The following is a 13510-nucleotide window of genomic DNA, read 5'->3' as shown; positions in this document are numbered from 1 at the left end:
CTAATGTACAAAGAAACGAGAGAGCGCCAGTTAACCAGTCAGTGTTCATTTTATAGTTTCATCATCAGCACAGCACTCTTTCTCCTTCATGTCCCACCTCCTCACCAGGAAATTATTACGGGTTAGAAAAAGTAATTGGGAGACGGATCAGGTGGGCATTTGGTGGCTCTATCAACGGGAGAGAGGTTTTTGGATCTCCTTCAGGGTGGGGAGAGAGGTGTTGCCAGCGATATTTGTTTCGGGAAAAATTCCTGCGCTCGTCGTCGTTGAAGACCGTCACCGGTCACGAAGCAAAGAATGGTACCCCAGTCAGAAGAGGGGAATTTGAAAGCTGGGCTCTATATCTGTCAGCGGCTGTAGAGTTATCTTGTGTGGTGAATATGTCACCACTATAATCCACACTGTACATTACTGGGCCCCATCTGTGAGCCGTTGCACGGCTCTGCCCACAGGGGGAGGTGAGGAGCATGTACAGGGCTCCGCCCTCGGCTCCACCCCCTTCAGGAAGTATAAGTGCTGCGAGTACACCTTCAGTTAAGTATAGTCGCAGGCAGGCTCAGTTGTAAGCCGATTAAAGCCACAGTTTACTTCAACTCGTGTCTCTGAGTGAATTGATGGTCACACCATCTTGGGGTGAGAGATTTGTAGAATTTGAAATCAATGCGCTGAGAGTGAGGGAGCCAGTAAGAGAGTGACAGATCAATGAGGTTGAAATAGCATCATCAGCCACACAACCTCATGAATCACAACAGCAACCGTAAGCCACGGCAGTGAAAGGCACTTAATTTATAAACATCGAAAGCATAAGAATATAATTGTCCCACACATTTCGAGACCCCCTCGTGTAAATGTCTATATGTACATCGCAGCCCTAATTTGTTTCTAAACAAATTACTAATTCACTAGTTGTTGTTGGGGTTGAATACCGTTAACATCTGAAAAGTTGTGTCAGATAACACGTGCACAGATTTGTGGTGGAGAATTTGACTTATCCCCACCCCCTCCCCAAAAGTCTCTCAAACTTATATTTGTGAACCTTACCCCACTGTTTACCTTTGGTGAGGACAGTACCTGCTGTGTGGCTTCTGGTTCTTTACCTTAATAGCTGACCTACATATCAAGATGGTGACAATTCCAGTCAGACAGAGCAAGTATTTGTAAATTATAAGCTAATGTGATCGGTAAAACAGGAAAACTGTGCATGCACCAATGGGCTGTTGTATAATCCACTTCTCCATGACAGCGACCCATCAGTCCTGTAAACTGGTGCAATGAAGACGGACAGACAGGCAACACCTGGGTTAATTCACCAGCCTCCATGGTGGGAAGGTTAGATTGTAAATTTCAAGGGTGCAACTCATCAATAAAAGTAGATTTGATTGTTAAACTGCCATTTTCTCCCCCCCGTTTTCTCCCCCCCCCCCCCCCCCGTTTTCTCCTGCAGACCATGATCAGGCCCATTCCGCTGATGTTCGCTACCCTCCACCACTCTGCCCAATTGCCCAGACTGGATTGCGGGTAGCCCCATTGGCGATATCGCAACCCAGCCTGATGTCTCCCCTATCTAATATCTATGTGTGCGTTCTCGCAATAGGTAATCGGGGAACAGCCGTCAGCAGCAGAAATACTGGCTGAAACTGTTCTTTCTTTTCACCTCCTCGTTCACCTGGAATCACTGAGGCTTTATAAATATCTTGCCTCAACCTGTGTCGAGATCAAAAAATTCAGCACAGGCCAGGAATCAAACTCGGATACCGAGAAATCAGGATGCTCGGCTCCTGTTTATCAGCAAGCAGGAAACGTGTCCACTCTGACTGAAAATACACTGCTCCACCAGATTGGGTTAAGGAACAGATCCATACTTGAAGCCAGTGTTGGCCTCGTTGCACATATAAATAAGAACCCTATTGCCTGCTTGAGGTCCCTGCGCCAACATTGGTTTGCAACTGATGCCAGCCCCACCGTTGACAGCATTCAACGAAACAAAGAGGACAATTACTCGCCTCTGAATATGGATTTGGGATGACCATAAATATTCCTCTCGACTCCACTTTGCATTCACCACTACACCCGGCCTCGAGATTCCCTCACCCCCTTCCCCCTCTCATTCTGGGCCCTGACCTCTGGGCTCACCATCCACTGTCCTTCACCCTCAGTTCCAAAAGCCAGACTGTTTTATCACTCATCCCAACCCAAAACTTTGTATCTCCCTTTCCCTCCACCCTACCCCCATCTCCTGCTACAATATCCCTTCCCCACTTTCTCCCTGACCCTCCCAACGATTATGAACTTCCCCCTCTCCTGTTGCTTGAAATTCTCCCTCTGCCTCAGAAGCTATAATGCCCCCCGATTGTCCCCCGCCTGACCTCTTGGGTCTCCTTGTGAGCTGTTCTCACACGATTGAGGTCCAAGGCCAAACAACCAAGAAACCTTGAACGCTGGCGTTCACAGACACGTGAACACTCTACACGGAGGTAGTGTCCTGGTTCTCTCAGCCGGCCCAAACTCGGTGTGCTGGCCCATGAAGCCGTTGTGGCAGCTCCATTTAAACTTGCAACTTTTGGTGGTGTGGGCCAAGGTGAACTTGCGTGGGGGCATCCCCCACTCAACTAGAATTTCTGTGGCCCCTCTGCTGAAGTTACGATGGGCAAGCAGGAAAACCCCGGGGCAAGTTCTGCACTACTTCACGTCTGTTGTTCTGTGTGACGTTTTCTCTTTCTCTGATCCCTGTTTGACACTAGGAGCAAGGTAATACTAAAGAGCTATTTGCATTCCAATAGACTCTCCTGCCAGCTGCAAAGGTAACTGTCTAAAGAGAGAGTGAGTGTTGGACAAAATGGGGCCCCCACATCTTTTGATAAATTCTGAAGTAGGTTAGTTTTTTTTAGTTTTACTTCAACAATGTAGTCACTACATACATTTCTATGGTTTGATATTGAAGCAGTTATAACAACTCAGTGCACAATCAGTACTAACAACAGCCTGCGTAAAAGAGATGTTCATTTCTTATGTGCCATGTTTCTGCTGCAGGATAATAATTTGTCTTTCTGTGTAGGTGAGAAGGTGATGTCGGACGATGAATTTACACAAGATCTTTTCAGATTCCTCCAGTTGCTCTGTGAAGGACACAATAATGGTATACAATATTTGTGTTTCCACATTCTAAACACCTCCATTCTTTTAGAAAATACTTTTGAGTACAAAAAGCATTTCTACCTCGGGTATAATTTCCATTCCAATTCTCTTCCTGCTCCGAACGGTGCACCAAGACGAACCTTTGTCTGTTCCCAAAGCCAGTAATTCCGAGGACCAGGCCGCTAGTCTGTCACCAGGCGCTTTTAGTTAGACAGGGAGCCATTCCACATAGAACAGTACAGCACAGAACAAGCCCTTCACCCTCGAAGTTGTGCCGAGCTTTGCCCGAAACCAAGATCAAGCTATCCCACTCCCTGTCATTCTGGTGTGCTCCATGTGCCTATCCAATAGCCGCTTGAAAGTTCCTAAAGTGTCCGACTCCACTATCACAGCAGGTAGTCCATTCCACACCCTAACCACTCTCTGAGTAAAGAACCTACCTCGGACATCCCTCCTATATCTCCCACCCTGAACCTTATAGTTATGCCTCCTTGTAACAGCTACATCCACTCGAGGAAATAGTCTCTGAACGTCCACTCTATCTATCCACCTCATCATCTTATAAACCTCTATTAAGTCACCTCTCATCCTCCTCCGCTCCAAAGAGAAAAGCCCTAGCTCCCTCAACCTTTCCTCATAAGACCTATCCTCCAAACCAGGCAGCATCCTGGTAAATCTCCTTTGCACCCTTTCCAATGCTTCCACATCCTTCCTATAATGAGGTGACCAGAACTGCACACAATACTCCAAATGTGGATTAAACTCAAGCCCCCTGTTAATCAACGCTAACACACTATAAGCCTTCTTCACGGCTCTATCCACTTGAGTGGCAACCTTCAGAGATCTGTGGACATGAACCCCAAGATCTCTCTGTTCCTCCACATTCCTCAGAACCCTGCCGTTGACCCTGTAATCCGCATTCAAATTTTTTCTACCAAAATGAATCACCTCGCATTTATCAGGGTTAAACTCCATTTGCCATTTTTCGGCCCAGCTCTGCATCCTATCAATGTCTCTTTGCAGCCTACAACAGCCCTCCACCTCATCCACTACTCCACCAATCTTGGTGTCATCAGCAAATTTACTGACCCACCCTTCAGCCCCCTCCTCCAAGTCATTGATAAAAATCACAAATAACACAGGACCCAGCGCTGATCCCTGTGGTACACCGCTGGTAACTGGTCTCCAGTCTGCAAATTTTCCATCCACCACCACCCTCTGTCTTCTATGTGATAGCCAGTTACTTATCCAATTGGCCAAATTTCCCTCTATCCCACACCTCCTTACTTTCTTCATGAGCCGACCATGGGGAACCTTATCAAACGCCTTACTAAAATCCATGTATACGGCATCAACTGCTCTACCTTCATCTACACACTTAGTTACCTCCTCAAAGAATTCAATCAAATTTGTGAGGCAAGACTTACCCTTCACGATCCCGTGTTGACTATCCCGGATTAAGCTGCATCTTTCCAAATGGTCATAAATCCTATCCTTCAGGACTTTTTCCATTAACTTACCGACCACCGAAGTAAGACTAACTGGTCTATAATTACCAGGGCCATTCCTATTCCCTTTCTTGAACAGAGGAGCAACATTCGCCAGTCCTCTAGCACTATCCCCGTGGACAGTGAGGACCCAAAGATCAAAGCCAAAGGCTCTGCAATCTCATCCATTGCCTCCCAAAGAATCCTTGGATATATCCCATCTGGCCTAGGGGACTTGTCGACCCTCGGGCTTTTCAAAATTGCTCATACAGCATGGGGCTGGTTTAGCTCACTGAAATGAAAAAATGAAAATCGCTTATTGTCACGAGTAGGCTCCAATGAAGTTACTGTGAAAAGCCCCTAGTCGCCACATTACGGCGCCTGTCCAGGGAGGCTGGCACTGAGCTAAATCGCTGGCTTTTAAAGCAGACCAAGCAGGCCAGCAGCACGGTTCGGTTCCCGTACCAGCCTCCCCGGACAGGCACTGGAATGTGGTGACTAGGGGCTTTTCACAGTAACTTCATTGAAGCCTACTCGTGACAATAAGCGATTTTCATTTCCTTTTCATTTCATTTCATTTCACATCCTTCCTCAGAACAACTACCTCCTCCAGCCTACCTGCCTGTATCACACTCTCATCCTCAAAAAATGACCCCTCTCCTTGGTGAACACTGAAGAAATGTATTCATTCAATGCCTCCTATTTCTTCTGACTCCATGCACAAGTTCCACCGGCCCTACCCTCACACTGGTCATTCTTTTATTTCTCACATAAGAGTAAAAAGCCTTGGGGTTTTCCTTGATCCGACCCGCCAAGCGACCCAACTGAACCTTGTTTTCTCATCCTTACATACTCTTCCTTTTTCCTCTTGACAAGACATTCAACCTCTTTTGTGAACCATGGTTCCCTCACACACTCACTTCCTCCCTGCCTGACAGGGACATACCTATCAAGGACATGCAGTATTTGTTCCTTAAACAAGCCCCACTTTTCATTTGTGTCTTTCCCTGACAGTTTCTGTTCCCATCTTATGCTCCCTAATTCTTGCCTAATAGCATCATAATTACCCCTCCCCCAATTATAAAACTTGCCCTGCCGTATGGCCCTATCCCTCTCCATTGCAATAGTGAAAGACACCGAATTGTGGTTACTATCTCCAGAGTGCTCTCCCACAAACAAATATAACACTTGGCCCAGTTCATTACCCAACATGAAGCATGTCTGACCGGGAGTCTCACCCGCTGTTCCTGTCTGGGTCACTATCTGCACGTTCATAGAAATCATAAAATTTACAGTGCAGAAGGAGGCCATTCGGCCCACCGAGTCTGCACTGGCCCTTGGAAAGAACACCCTATCCAAGCCCGCACCTCCACCCTATCCCCTGTAACCCCAACTAACCCCACCTTTATGGACACTAAGGGCAATTTATCATGACCAATCCTCTGAACCGTTCTCCCCATGCCTGTGTGGGTTTCCTCCGGGTGCTCCGGTTTCCTCCCACAGTCCAAAGAAGTGCTTGTTAGGTGGACTGGCCATGCTAAATTGCCCCTTAGTGCCCAAAAAGGTTAGGTGGGGTTACGGGGATAGGGTGGAGGCGTGGGCTTAAGTAGGGTGCTCTTTCCAAGGGTCGGGGTAGTCTTGATGGGCCGAATGGCCTCCTTTGTATATTCCATGATTCTATATCGCCAGCCATTGGCGTGTTTGGAAGGATTTTGCAGGTTGACACACTCGCCCTGTTTGACCGCGTTACGAATGCACCGTCCTTGACCGTCAAGTCCTGGCAGGATTTGAAACCAGAGTTTCTGGCTGAGAGGTGGGGGCGCTAAAACACTGCCCAACAAACCTCCTCCTCATATGTAAACAAGTGTTTAATTATTTAAAGGTTGAATTTCAAGGGGAAATGTTCTCTTGCTTGTAGTAAGTTTGAAACATGGCACTTACCAAGGTAAACCAGATTTTGCACGGGGTTGACAGTTCTGGATCAGGCGTGATACAAAATAAGAAATTAGTTGCTGGTGATCAGACTTATGACTGACTTGAGTTGTAGTCAGGGAAAACTGGAGTTGAGGAAAGTCTGAATCAGGCTGGGAGTTTTAGCTGTCTGCAGAGCATTGGAAGACCCAGCAGGTTCCTGACACAAGAGTCTCTGGGAGATCCAGTTCCCGGCTTCGGTCGTTGTCTGTGCGGAGTCTGCACGTTCTCCCCGTGTCTGCGTGGGTTTCCTCCGGGTGCTCCGATTTCCTCGCAAAGTCCAAAGATGTGCGGGTTAGGTGGATTGGACATACTAAATTGCCCTTAGTGTCCAAACAATGTTAAGTGGGGGTTACGGGGATAGGGTAGATACCTGGGTTTCAGTAGGGTGCTTTTTGTGAGGGCAGGTGCCGACTCGATGGGCTGAATGGCCTCCTTCGGCACTGTAAATTCTATGACGTTCACTACATTGGGTCATTTACCTCTGGCCGGTTAACGGAAAAGAGATAGCTGGCTGGCAAAGTGGATGGTTTACAGCTCACCGCATAGCGCACAAGTAAGTCATGGAGGGGGGGAGATCGTACGGCAGGGTCAGCAATGCCATGAACCGGGTGCAGCAGCAGCCCAGACAATGTGCTGCTCAGCCCTGCACAGCTTTCCTGCTCCCTTGGCACCTGAAGAATAAGTATTAAACTTAATTTCTAGGGCATATGCCCCTTTGCCAAAATGATTTACTGAATGAGGTGCCTGCACAAGTATGCACCCACTCAGTCAGTATGCTATTCCATTGGGTTCCTATGTACATCATATAACCCCAGTTCGTATCTTCAATGAGGCTCTTGCCTCACTCACTTAGAAGCCTGAGCTCCTCACAATGAAGTTAAACCTGGTGCCAGGTAAGAATTGAAACCCAGTAGAATTGCTTGATTGAAATCCTGTCTCTGCCCTCAGTTGAGACGGGGTTCGGGCAGGGGAGTGGGCCTGGGTGGGGTGCTCGTTCAGAGGGTCGGTGCAGACCCGCTGGGCCAAATGGCCTCCTGCACTGGAGGAATCTGTGATTCTATGTGCTCGGCCTGTCATACCAATTCCTTTATTGTCTGATTGCCATTTGAACACCATTCTAGTGCTGTACCATACAGTTCTAGATTATGCATTCCTACAGACACCACCATTATGTTGTGTGGCACCACAGCAGAAGTTGCTCAATGTGAAGCACTGTGGGCCATCAGGTTTGTATTCAACTGCTGAACCTCAAGTTCTGGCATTTCCCTCATTTTACCATCTAACGAGGGGACAACCCCTATTTCAATAGGAGTGCAGCGGAGCATGCCAGGAACAACACCAGGCATACCTAAAAAATGAGGTGATAACCTGGCAAAGCTTTAGCAAAGGGCTGCATGCTTGCCAAATGGCAGAAGCAGCATATTATAGGCCGATCTAGGCTCGTCCATAACCAGCAGATCAAATCATTGCCATTGCAGTCCTCTTATGTCCAGTTATGAAGGGTGGTGGATGTGAATGTAAAGCGACATGAAACCAAGGTCCCGGTTGAGGTCGTACTCATGTGTGCGGAACTTGGCTATGAGTTTCTGCTCGGCGATTCTGCGTTGCCGCGCGTCCTGAAGGCCGCCTTGGAGAACGCTTACCCGGAGATCAGAGGCTGAATGCCCTTGACTGCTGAAGTGAACATTCTAGCGAGTCAGCGACTGCCCATTAGGCGCCAGCTCTCGGGATGGCGAGCGCTGATCGCTCACTGTGCTTAAAATCCTACCCCATATCGTACGACCTGTGACGACAATGTAAAGATTTTCTGCATGTGTGACTTTGGTGCATTGACTAGAAAGGGGTGAAAATTGCTTTCTGTGAACTTGAAGCCCGTACAAAACTCATAGCTTCTTACATTTGTGAGGATGCTAAAAGAAATGTTACTCTTAAGGAAGGGCTGCACTAACACTGAAAATGCATTTTAATTTCAGATTTTCAGAATTACCTTAGAACTCAAACAGGTAATACAACGACCATCAACATCATTATTTGCACTGTCGACTACCTGCTTCGCCTACAGGTACTAACATCTTTTGGTTTTTGAAGCTCGGGGAGCTTTTATTTGACTGAAGATTATAATGAGAAAATGCGTAACAATCAAGCCTCAGTCCGTTAAATGTAGCATATATCCTATTTGGGGCCATGTGCATAGCTACACAGTGGCCGGAATTCTCTGACCATTGGGATTCCCTGTTCCTACCGGCAGTGCACCCCTGTCCGCGGGTTTTCCGACGTCGTGTGGTGGCTTCCATGGGAAATCCCATTGACAAGCAGCGGGAGTGGAGAGGCCCATTGCCAGCAAATAGCGCGGTGCCGGGAAACACGCGGCTGGGAATCCAGCCCATAGTTGCAACTATGCACATGTGCACAATGCAAAAAAAAAATTCAAAAGGGAAACCGTTTACATGGATTTTATCTTGTATCTACAGAAAAAAGATCGCCCTTGTCGGTAGATGTATTTTTCCATTCTCAGGAAAGTCTGCCATCCATTCATAAAGAAGGGAGAATAGTTTATATTTGTGAAATGATGTTTCCCTATTGTCTCTGTCTGGCCTAGGAATCTGTCAGTGATTTCTATTGGTACTACTCTGGGAAAGATGTTGTTGATGAACCAGGGAAAAGGAACTTCTCCAAGGCCATGGCAGTGGCTAAACAAGTGTTTAACAGCCTGACTGAATATATTCAGGTAATAAAGCGTCAGCCATCATTAAAATCTCCATCCAATATTAAACGTAACCTCTGCTCCAGTAAAGCCACATTTTCTCTCTTTCATTCTCAGCATGCCTTTTGTGAGTTGTTTCTAACTGTCCATAAATGACCCTATGTTCTTATTTAAAAATACTTCAAGTGAATAAGTTCTTATCCATTGGTTATTAACATTGCCAAAATACCATGTGAGGCTAAGGACTCCCTTAGAGTGTCAATTGGACTTGATGCGAGTTACATTATATCAAACTCTGTTATAGGGTCCATGTACTGGTAACCAGCAGAGCCTCGCTCATAGCAGATTGTGGGATGCAGTTGTTGGTTTTCTTCATATCTTCGCACACATGATGATGAAGCTCGCACAGGTACGTGGGTTATTTCAATTACAAATCTTTTTTTCCCCCGCCCTTTTAGAACCACGTATCTGAATGTCATTCTGTTTTTCTGTAATGCCCAGGATGGAGTGTCGCAGTGTAGGAGAACAGTCTGTTCACAGTTAAACTGCAGCCCCCAGATAGTCGAGTTGAAAGTTTCTTCTGGAATGTTCTTCAGGCTCCCAGCCCAAATCACTCTCAGCAATATTCTCTAACCTGAATTGGGTGTTGCTGATTTCTTTCTTAATTCCAGTTTGTAACCAGAATACATGCACACGTTGGCATGCTAATTTGAAGGAACCATTTCAATGCCGTTTTGGTCATGTTAGCGCTCCACCTGTTTGTCGAGATCATCATGCCTGGATATGGTCCTCTAAAATGTTCTTGTGTTTATTTTACTAATTAGCTACTTTGGCCTACATGAAAGGAATGGCTTCAATCCTCTGAAATTGGCACTGGAAAGGGTCCTGCGCATAGTCAATGGCTGTTTATCATTCTCCCCATGTCTGCGTGGGCCCCCCCAAGCAACCCAAAGATGTGCAGGGTAGGTGGTTTGGCCACGCTAAATTGCCCCTTAATTAAAACGAAAATGGCTGTTTATGCCTCCAGATATCTAACCCCGCTAGCTTAGCTCTACTGGTGGTGTGTGCCGTTTCTGGCAGCGAACTCTAATGAGGCTGCTGAATGAATTCAAAACCATAAATTATGACATTACTGTAAAGATTAAACGTCACTATTTCCACAATAAGACACCGCAGCATTCACCGATAGTGAGGAAATAATGTATTTATAAATCTGGGTTCAATCTGTTGAGCCCTGTGGATATTGAGTTAAGAGTCAGTTACCGAAATGTTGTTCTGCTTTACACTCCATTTAAGAGTGTAAGTTAAGAACAGCGTTATATCGCGTTACTGGTGCAGCCAGTTATCCCTCCCGAGAAACGGTAATGTCACCAATTTGTTCATCTCATGAGTAGTTAGGCAAAACTGCAATGTCCTGCTTCGAAATCAGCTGCAAAAACAAGCTTTTGGGAGCCATTTCTCAGTTAACGTGTTGGGAGATTTTAAATGCTGTTGACCCTAGCTGCAAAGTGCATTGGCTGGCCAGTGAGGGTGTGGAAAAACGAGATGGAATGATTGAAAAAAAAAAAGAGGAATAACCTGCCAGGAAGTGTAGGACTACACATATTCCGTTCCCGTAGCAACCTCCCCGAACAGGCGCCGGAATGTGGCGACTCGGGGCTTTTCACAGTAACTTCATTTGAAGCCGACTTGTGACAATTAGCGATTTTCATTTTCATTTCATGTACATTATTAATAAGTAATACAGTAATTAAGGTACCTGAATATCAATATTTTTACTGTAGTAGGTTACTCTTGAGCCTTGAAAGGCGTGAAGTAAAAAAAATCACAAGACCAGACAAGAAGCATAGAATTTCCTGGGATGCCAGAGTTAGTAGAACAGCGAGTAGATGTCCCACAATGTTGTCTTGCAGACTGCCCATCAATAAGTATTTTAATATTTTCTAGCGTTTTTGTCGGGTCACTGGTTTCACAGAACCAAGATTGTAACGCAGAATTTTTTTTTTTAAGTGTAAGGGCTGGGTTCATCTGCCCCGCCCGCCGCAAGATCGCCAAGGATGGGAAGCGGACCATGTAAAGGTCCATTGACCTCGGGCGGGAATTTCCGGTCGCTGGGCGGGAGCGGCCGGAGTACCCCACCCTAAATGTTTGTTTTACCAGAATCCATGCATTCTTTTAATCAAATTCTGAGGGGAAATGTGCCTCCCAGTAGCTTTATGCCATCATTGCTTGTTCTAGAATGTCCAGGGAAGCATTGCGACACTGATATTGGCAGAGGTACCCCTGGGAAATAACTGTGTTCCTCGAGCTTCTCTACACCAAACAAAATTGCCGTCCACTTGAAGGATTTGTTTCTGTATAAGTACCGTGTTTGGATAAAAGATGATGTACTTGTAAAAGAAAGAATTGTGGGGAAGGTGAATGAATTCAAAACATTTCCCGCAAAGTGTCTAAATATCATTTTTATTCTGATGAACAAACAGATGCCTGATAATCGAAGATCCCGAAATAGCGTAAGAATTTTATGTACCACTGCTACCATCTCATGCAAATCGTTTGCCACGAACGCTGTCATTTTAATTTTTCATTTGGGCACGTAACTCCGTCGTTTCCTTTTTATGACCTGTTTCAGTGGTACATCAGACTTAACTTTCGCTTTCTATCTATCAAAATGTTCGAGTCACCCTTGCAGTTTATATAAAATGATACCCAATCGCAAGACACAGCGGAGGGAAGGTACACATAACAAGCATCCATTTCAAGAACTGGGACTTCATTCTTCGCAGCGTACTTTTAAAAAAAAAAAGTCTTTTTTATTTAACCAGTTTTCTTGCCACACCACCGCTCTCCCTGTAAACTGTGGGAAATGACCGAAGTAGCTGTCTCTGGAGTCACATATAGGCCAGACCAGGTAATGACGGCAGATTTCCTTCCCTGAAGGACATGAGTAAACCAGATGAATTTTCACGACCATCGCCAATTCCAAGTCGGCTTTTAATTCCAGATTTCTATTGAATTCAAATTTCACCATCTGCAGTGGCGGGATTTGAACCTGGGACCCCGAGGGGTTCTCTGGATTACTAGTCCAGTGGCGATACCACTACGCCACCGCCTCCTCACAAGTACTATCACCTCAAAGTCAATGATACATTATCGAGCTTAAAATGCTACCATGCATTTCACAGGAACACATTGTTGTTTGCGAAATAAATAATTTGACCTCTTTTTTTTATTAGAAGCCTTAATTTATGTCTTTGCTTTTATAATGGTTTCAGTGAAATCTAATTTTTGGTATCAAAACGTCCCCTTAGCAGATTGCTTTATATAATATGAAATGGATGTAGGAACGGTGTACTTTCTGTTTTGCGAAGGCTTCATTCATGTGTCTGTAGTGATGCACTATTGCAGTTTGTCAGACTATATGTTGTGCCTAATTCCGCTCACCACCCACCTGCTATACATTTTCTTTATCATCCTCCATCAGGAATGTAAAACAATCTAGGCAACCAATACTGTTGACATTATTCCATGATCACACAACAGGAGGGGAAGCAGTTGTGATGTTGTGATATTTTGTGCATTTCACCACTATTGTTGGAAACAGATTTGAGTAGGAGTCAACCCCGGAATTAAGACTCGCAGCCACCATGTAATGAAGCCAGCGCTATTACTTTGAGGCTATCAGGCTGATATGTTAACTGCACAATTGCTTTGATCTCTAACACACACACAAGGAATGACGATTTATGTTATTGCGTATCTTCCATTTGCTCCAATGTCTACTTTTGCGTCTGGATAATCCATTGTAAATCCTTGCGTTAACCTTTTTAGTGCATCTGCATCATTTCAGAACAAGAAATTATCGTCAGGTTTTTCAGTGCACTGGAAGAATATTAATGACATTTACCGCATCTTATAACTAGGGGACATAGCCTCAAAATAAGGGGAAGTAGATTTAGGACTGAGTTTAGGAGGAACTTCTTCACCCAAAGGGTTGTGAATCTATGGAATTCCTTGCCCAGTGAAGCAGTTGAGGCTCCTTCATTAAATATTTTTAAGGTAAAGATAGACAGTTTTTTGAAGATTTAAGGGTTATGGTGTTCGGGCCGGAAAGTGAAGCTGAGTCCACAAAAGATCAGCCATGATCTCATTGAATGGCGGAGCAGGCTCGAGGGGCCAGATGGCCTACTCCTGCTCCATGTTCTTATGT

At 45.5% G+C, this 13510-nt stretch overlaps 1 protein-coding gene across 1 annotated transcript in view; it reads left to right on the top strand.

Moving 5' to 3' along the window:
* The window catches only part of LOC119957898 (ryanodine receptor 1-like), a 463450-nt gene that overhangs the window by 385407 nt on the left and 64533 nt on the right, over positions 1-13510 (top strand). Inside the window, exons 86-90 of the mRNA XM_038786087.1 lie at positions 3056-3136; positions 8570-8658; positions 9196-9324; positions 9605-9709; positions 11784-11813. Of these exons, the coding sequence (XP_038642015.1) occupies positions 3056-3136; positions 8570-8658; positions 9196-9324; positions 9605-9709; positions 11784-11813 (434 nt within the window). The remainder of the gene's footprint in view (positions 1-3055; positions 3137-8569; positions 8659-9195; positions 9325-9604; positions 9710-11783; positions 11814-13510) is intronic.

The sequence above is a fragment of the Scyliorhinus canicula genome, chromosome 27, assembly GCF_902713615.1.
Source record: "Scyliorhinus canicula chromosome 27, sScyCan1.1, whole genome shotgun sequence".
NCBI lineage: Eukaryota > Metazoa > Chordata > Chondrichthyes > Carcharhiniformes > Scyliorhinidae > Scyliorhinus > Scyliorhinus canicula.
Note: the sequence above shows the minus strand (reverse complement) of the source record. Positions and strands in the feature narration are given on the sequence as shown.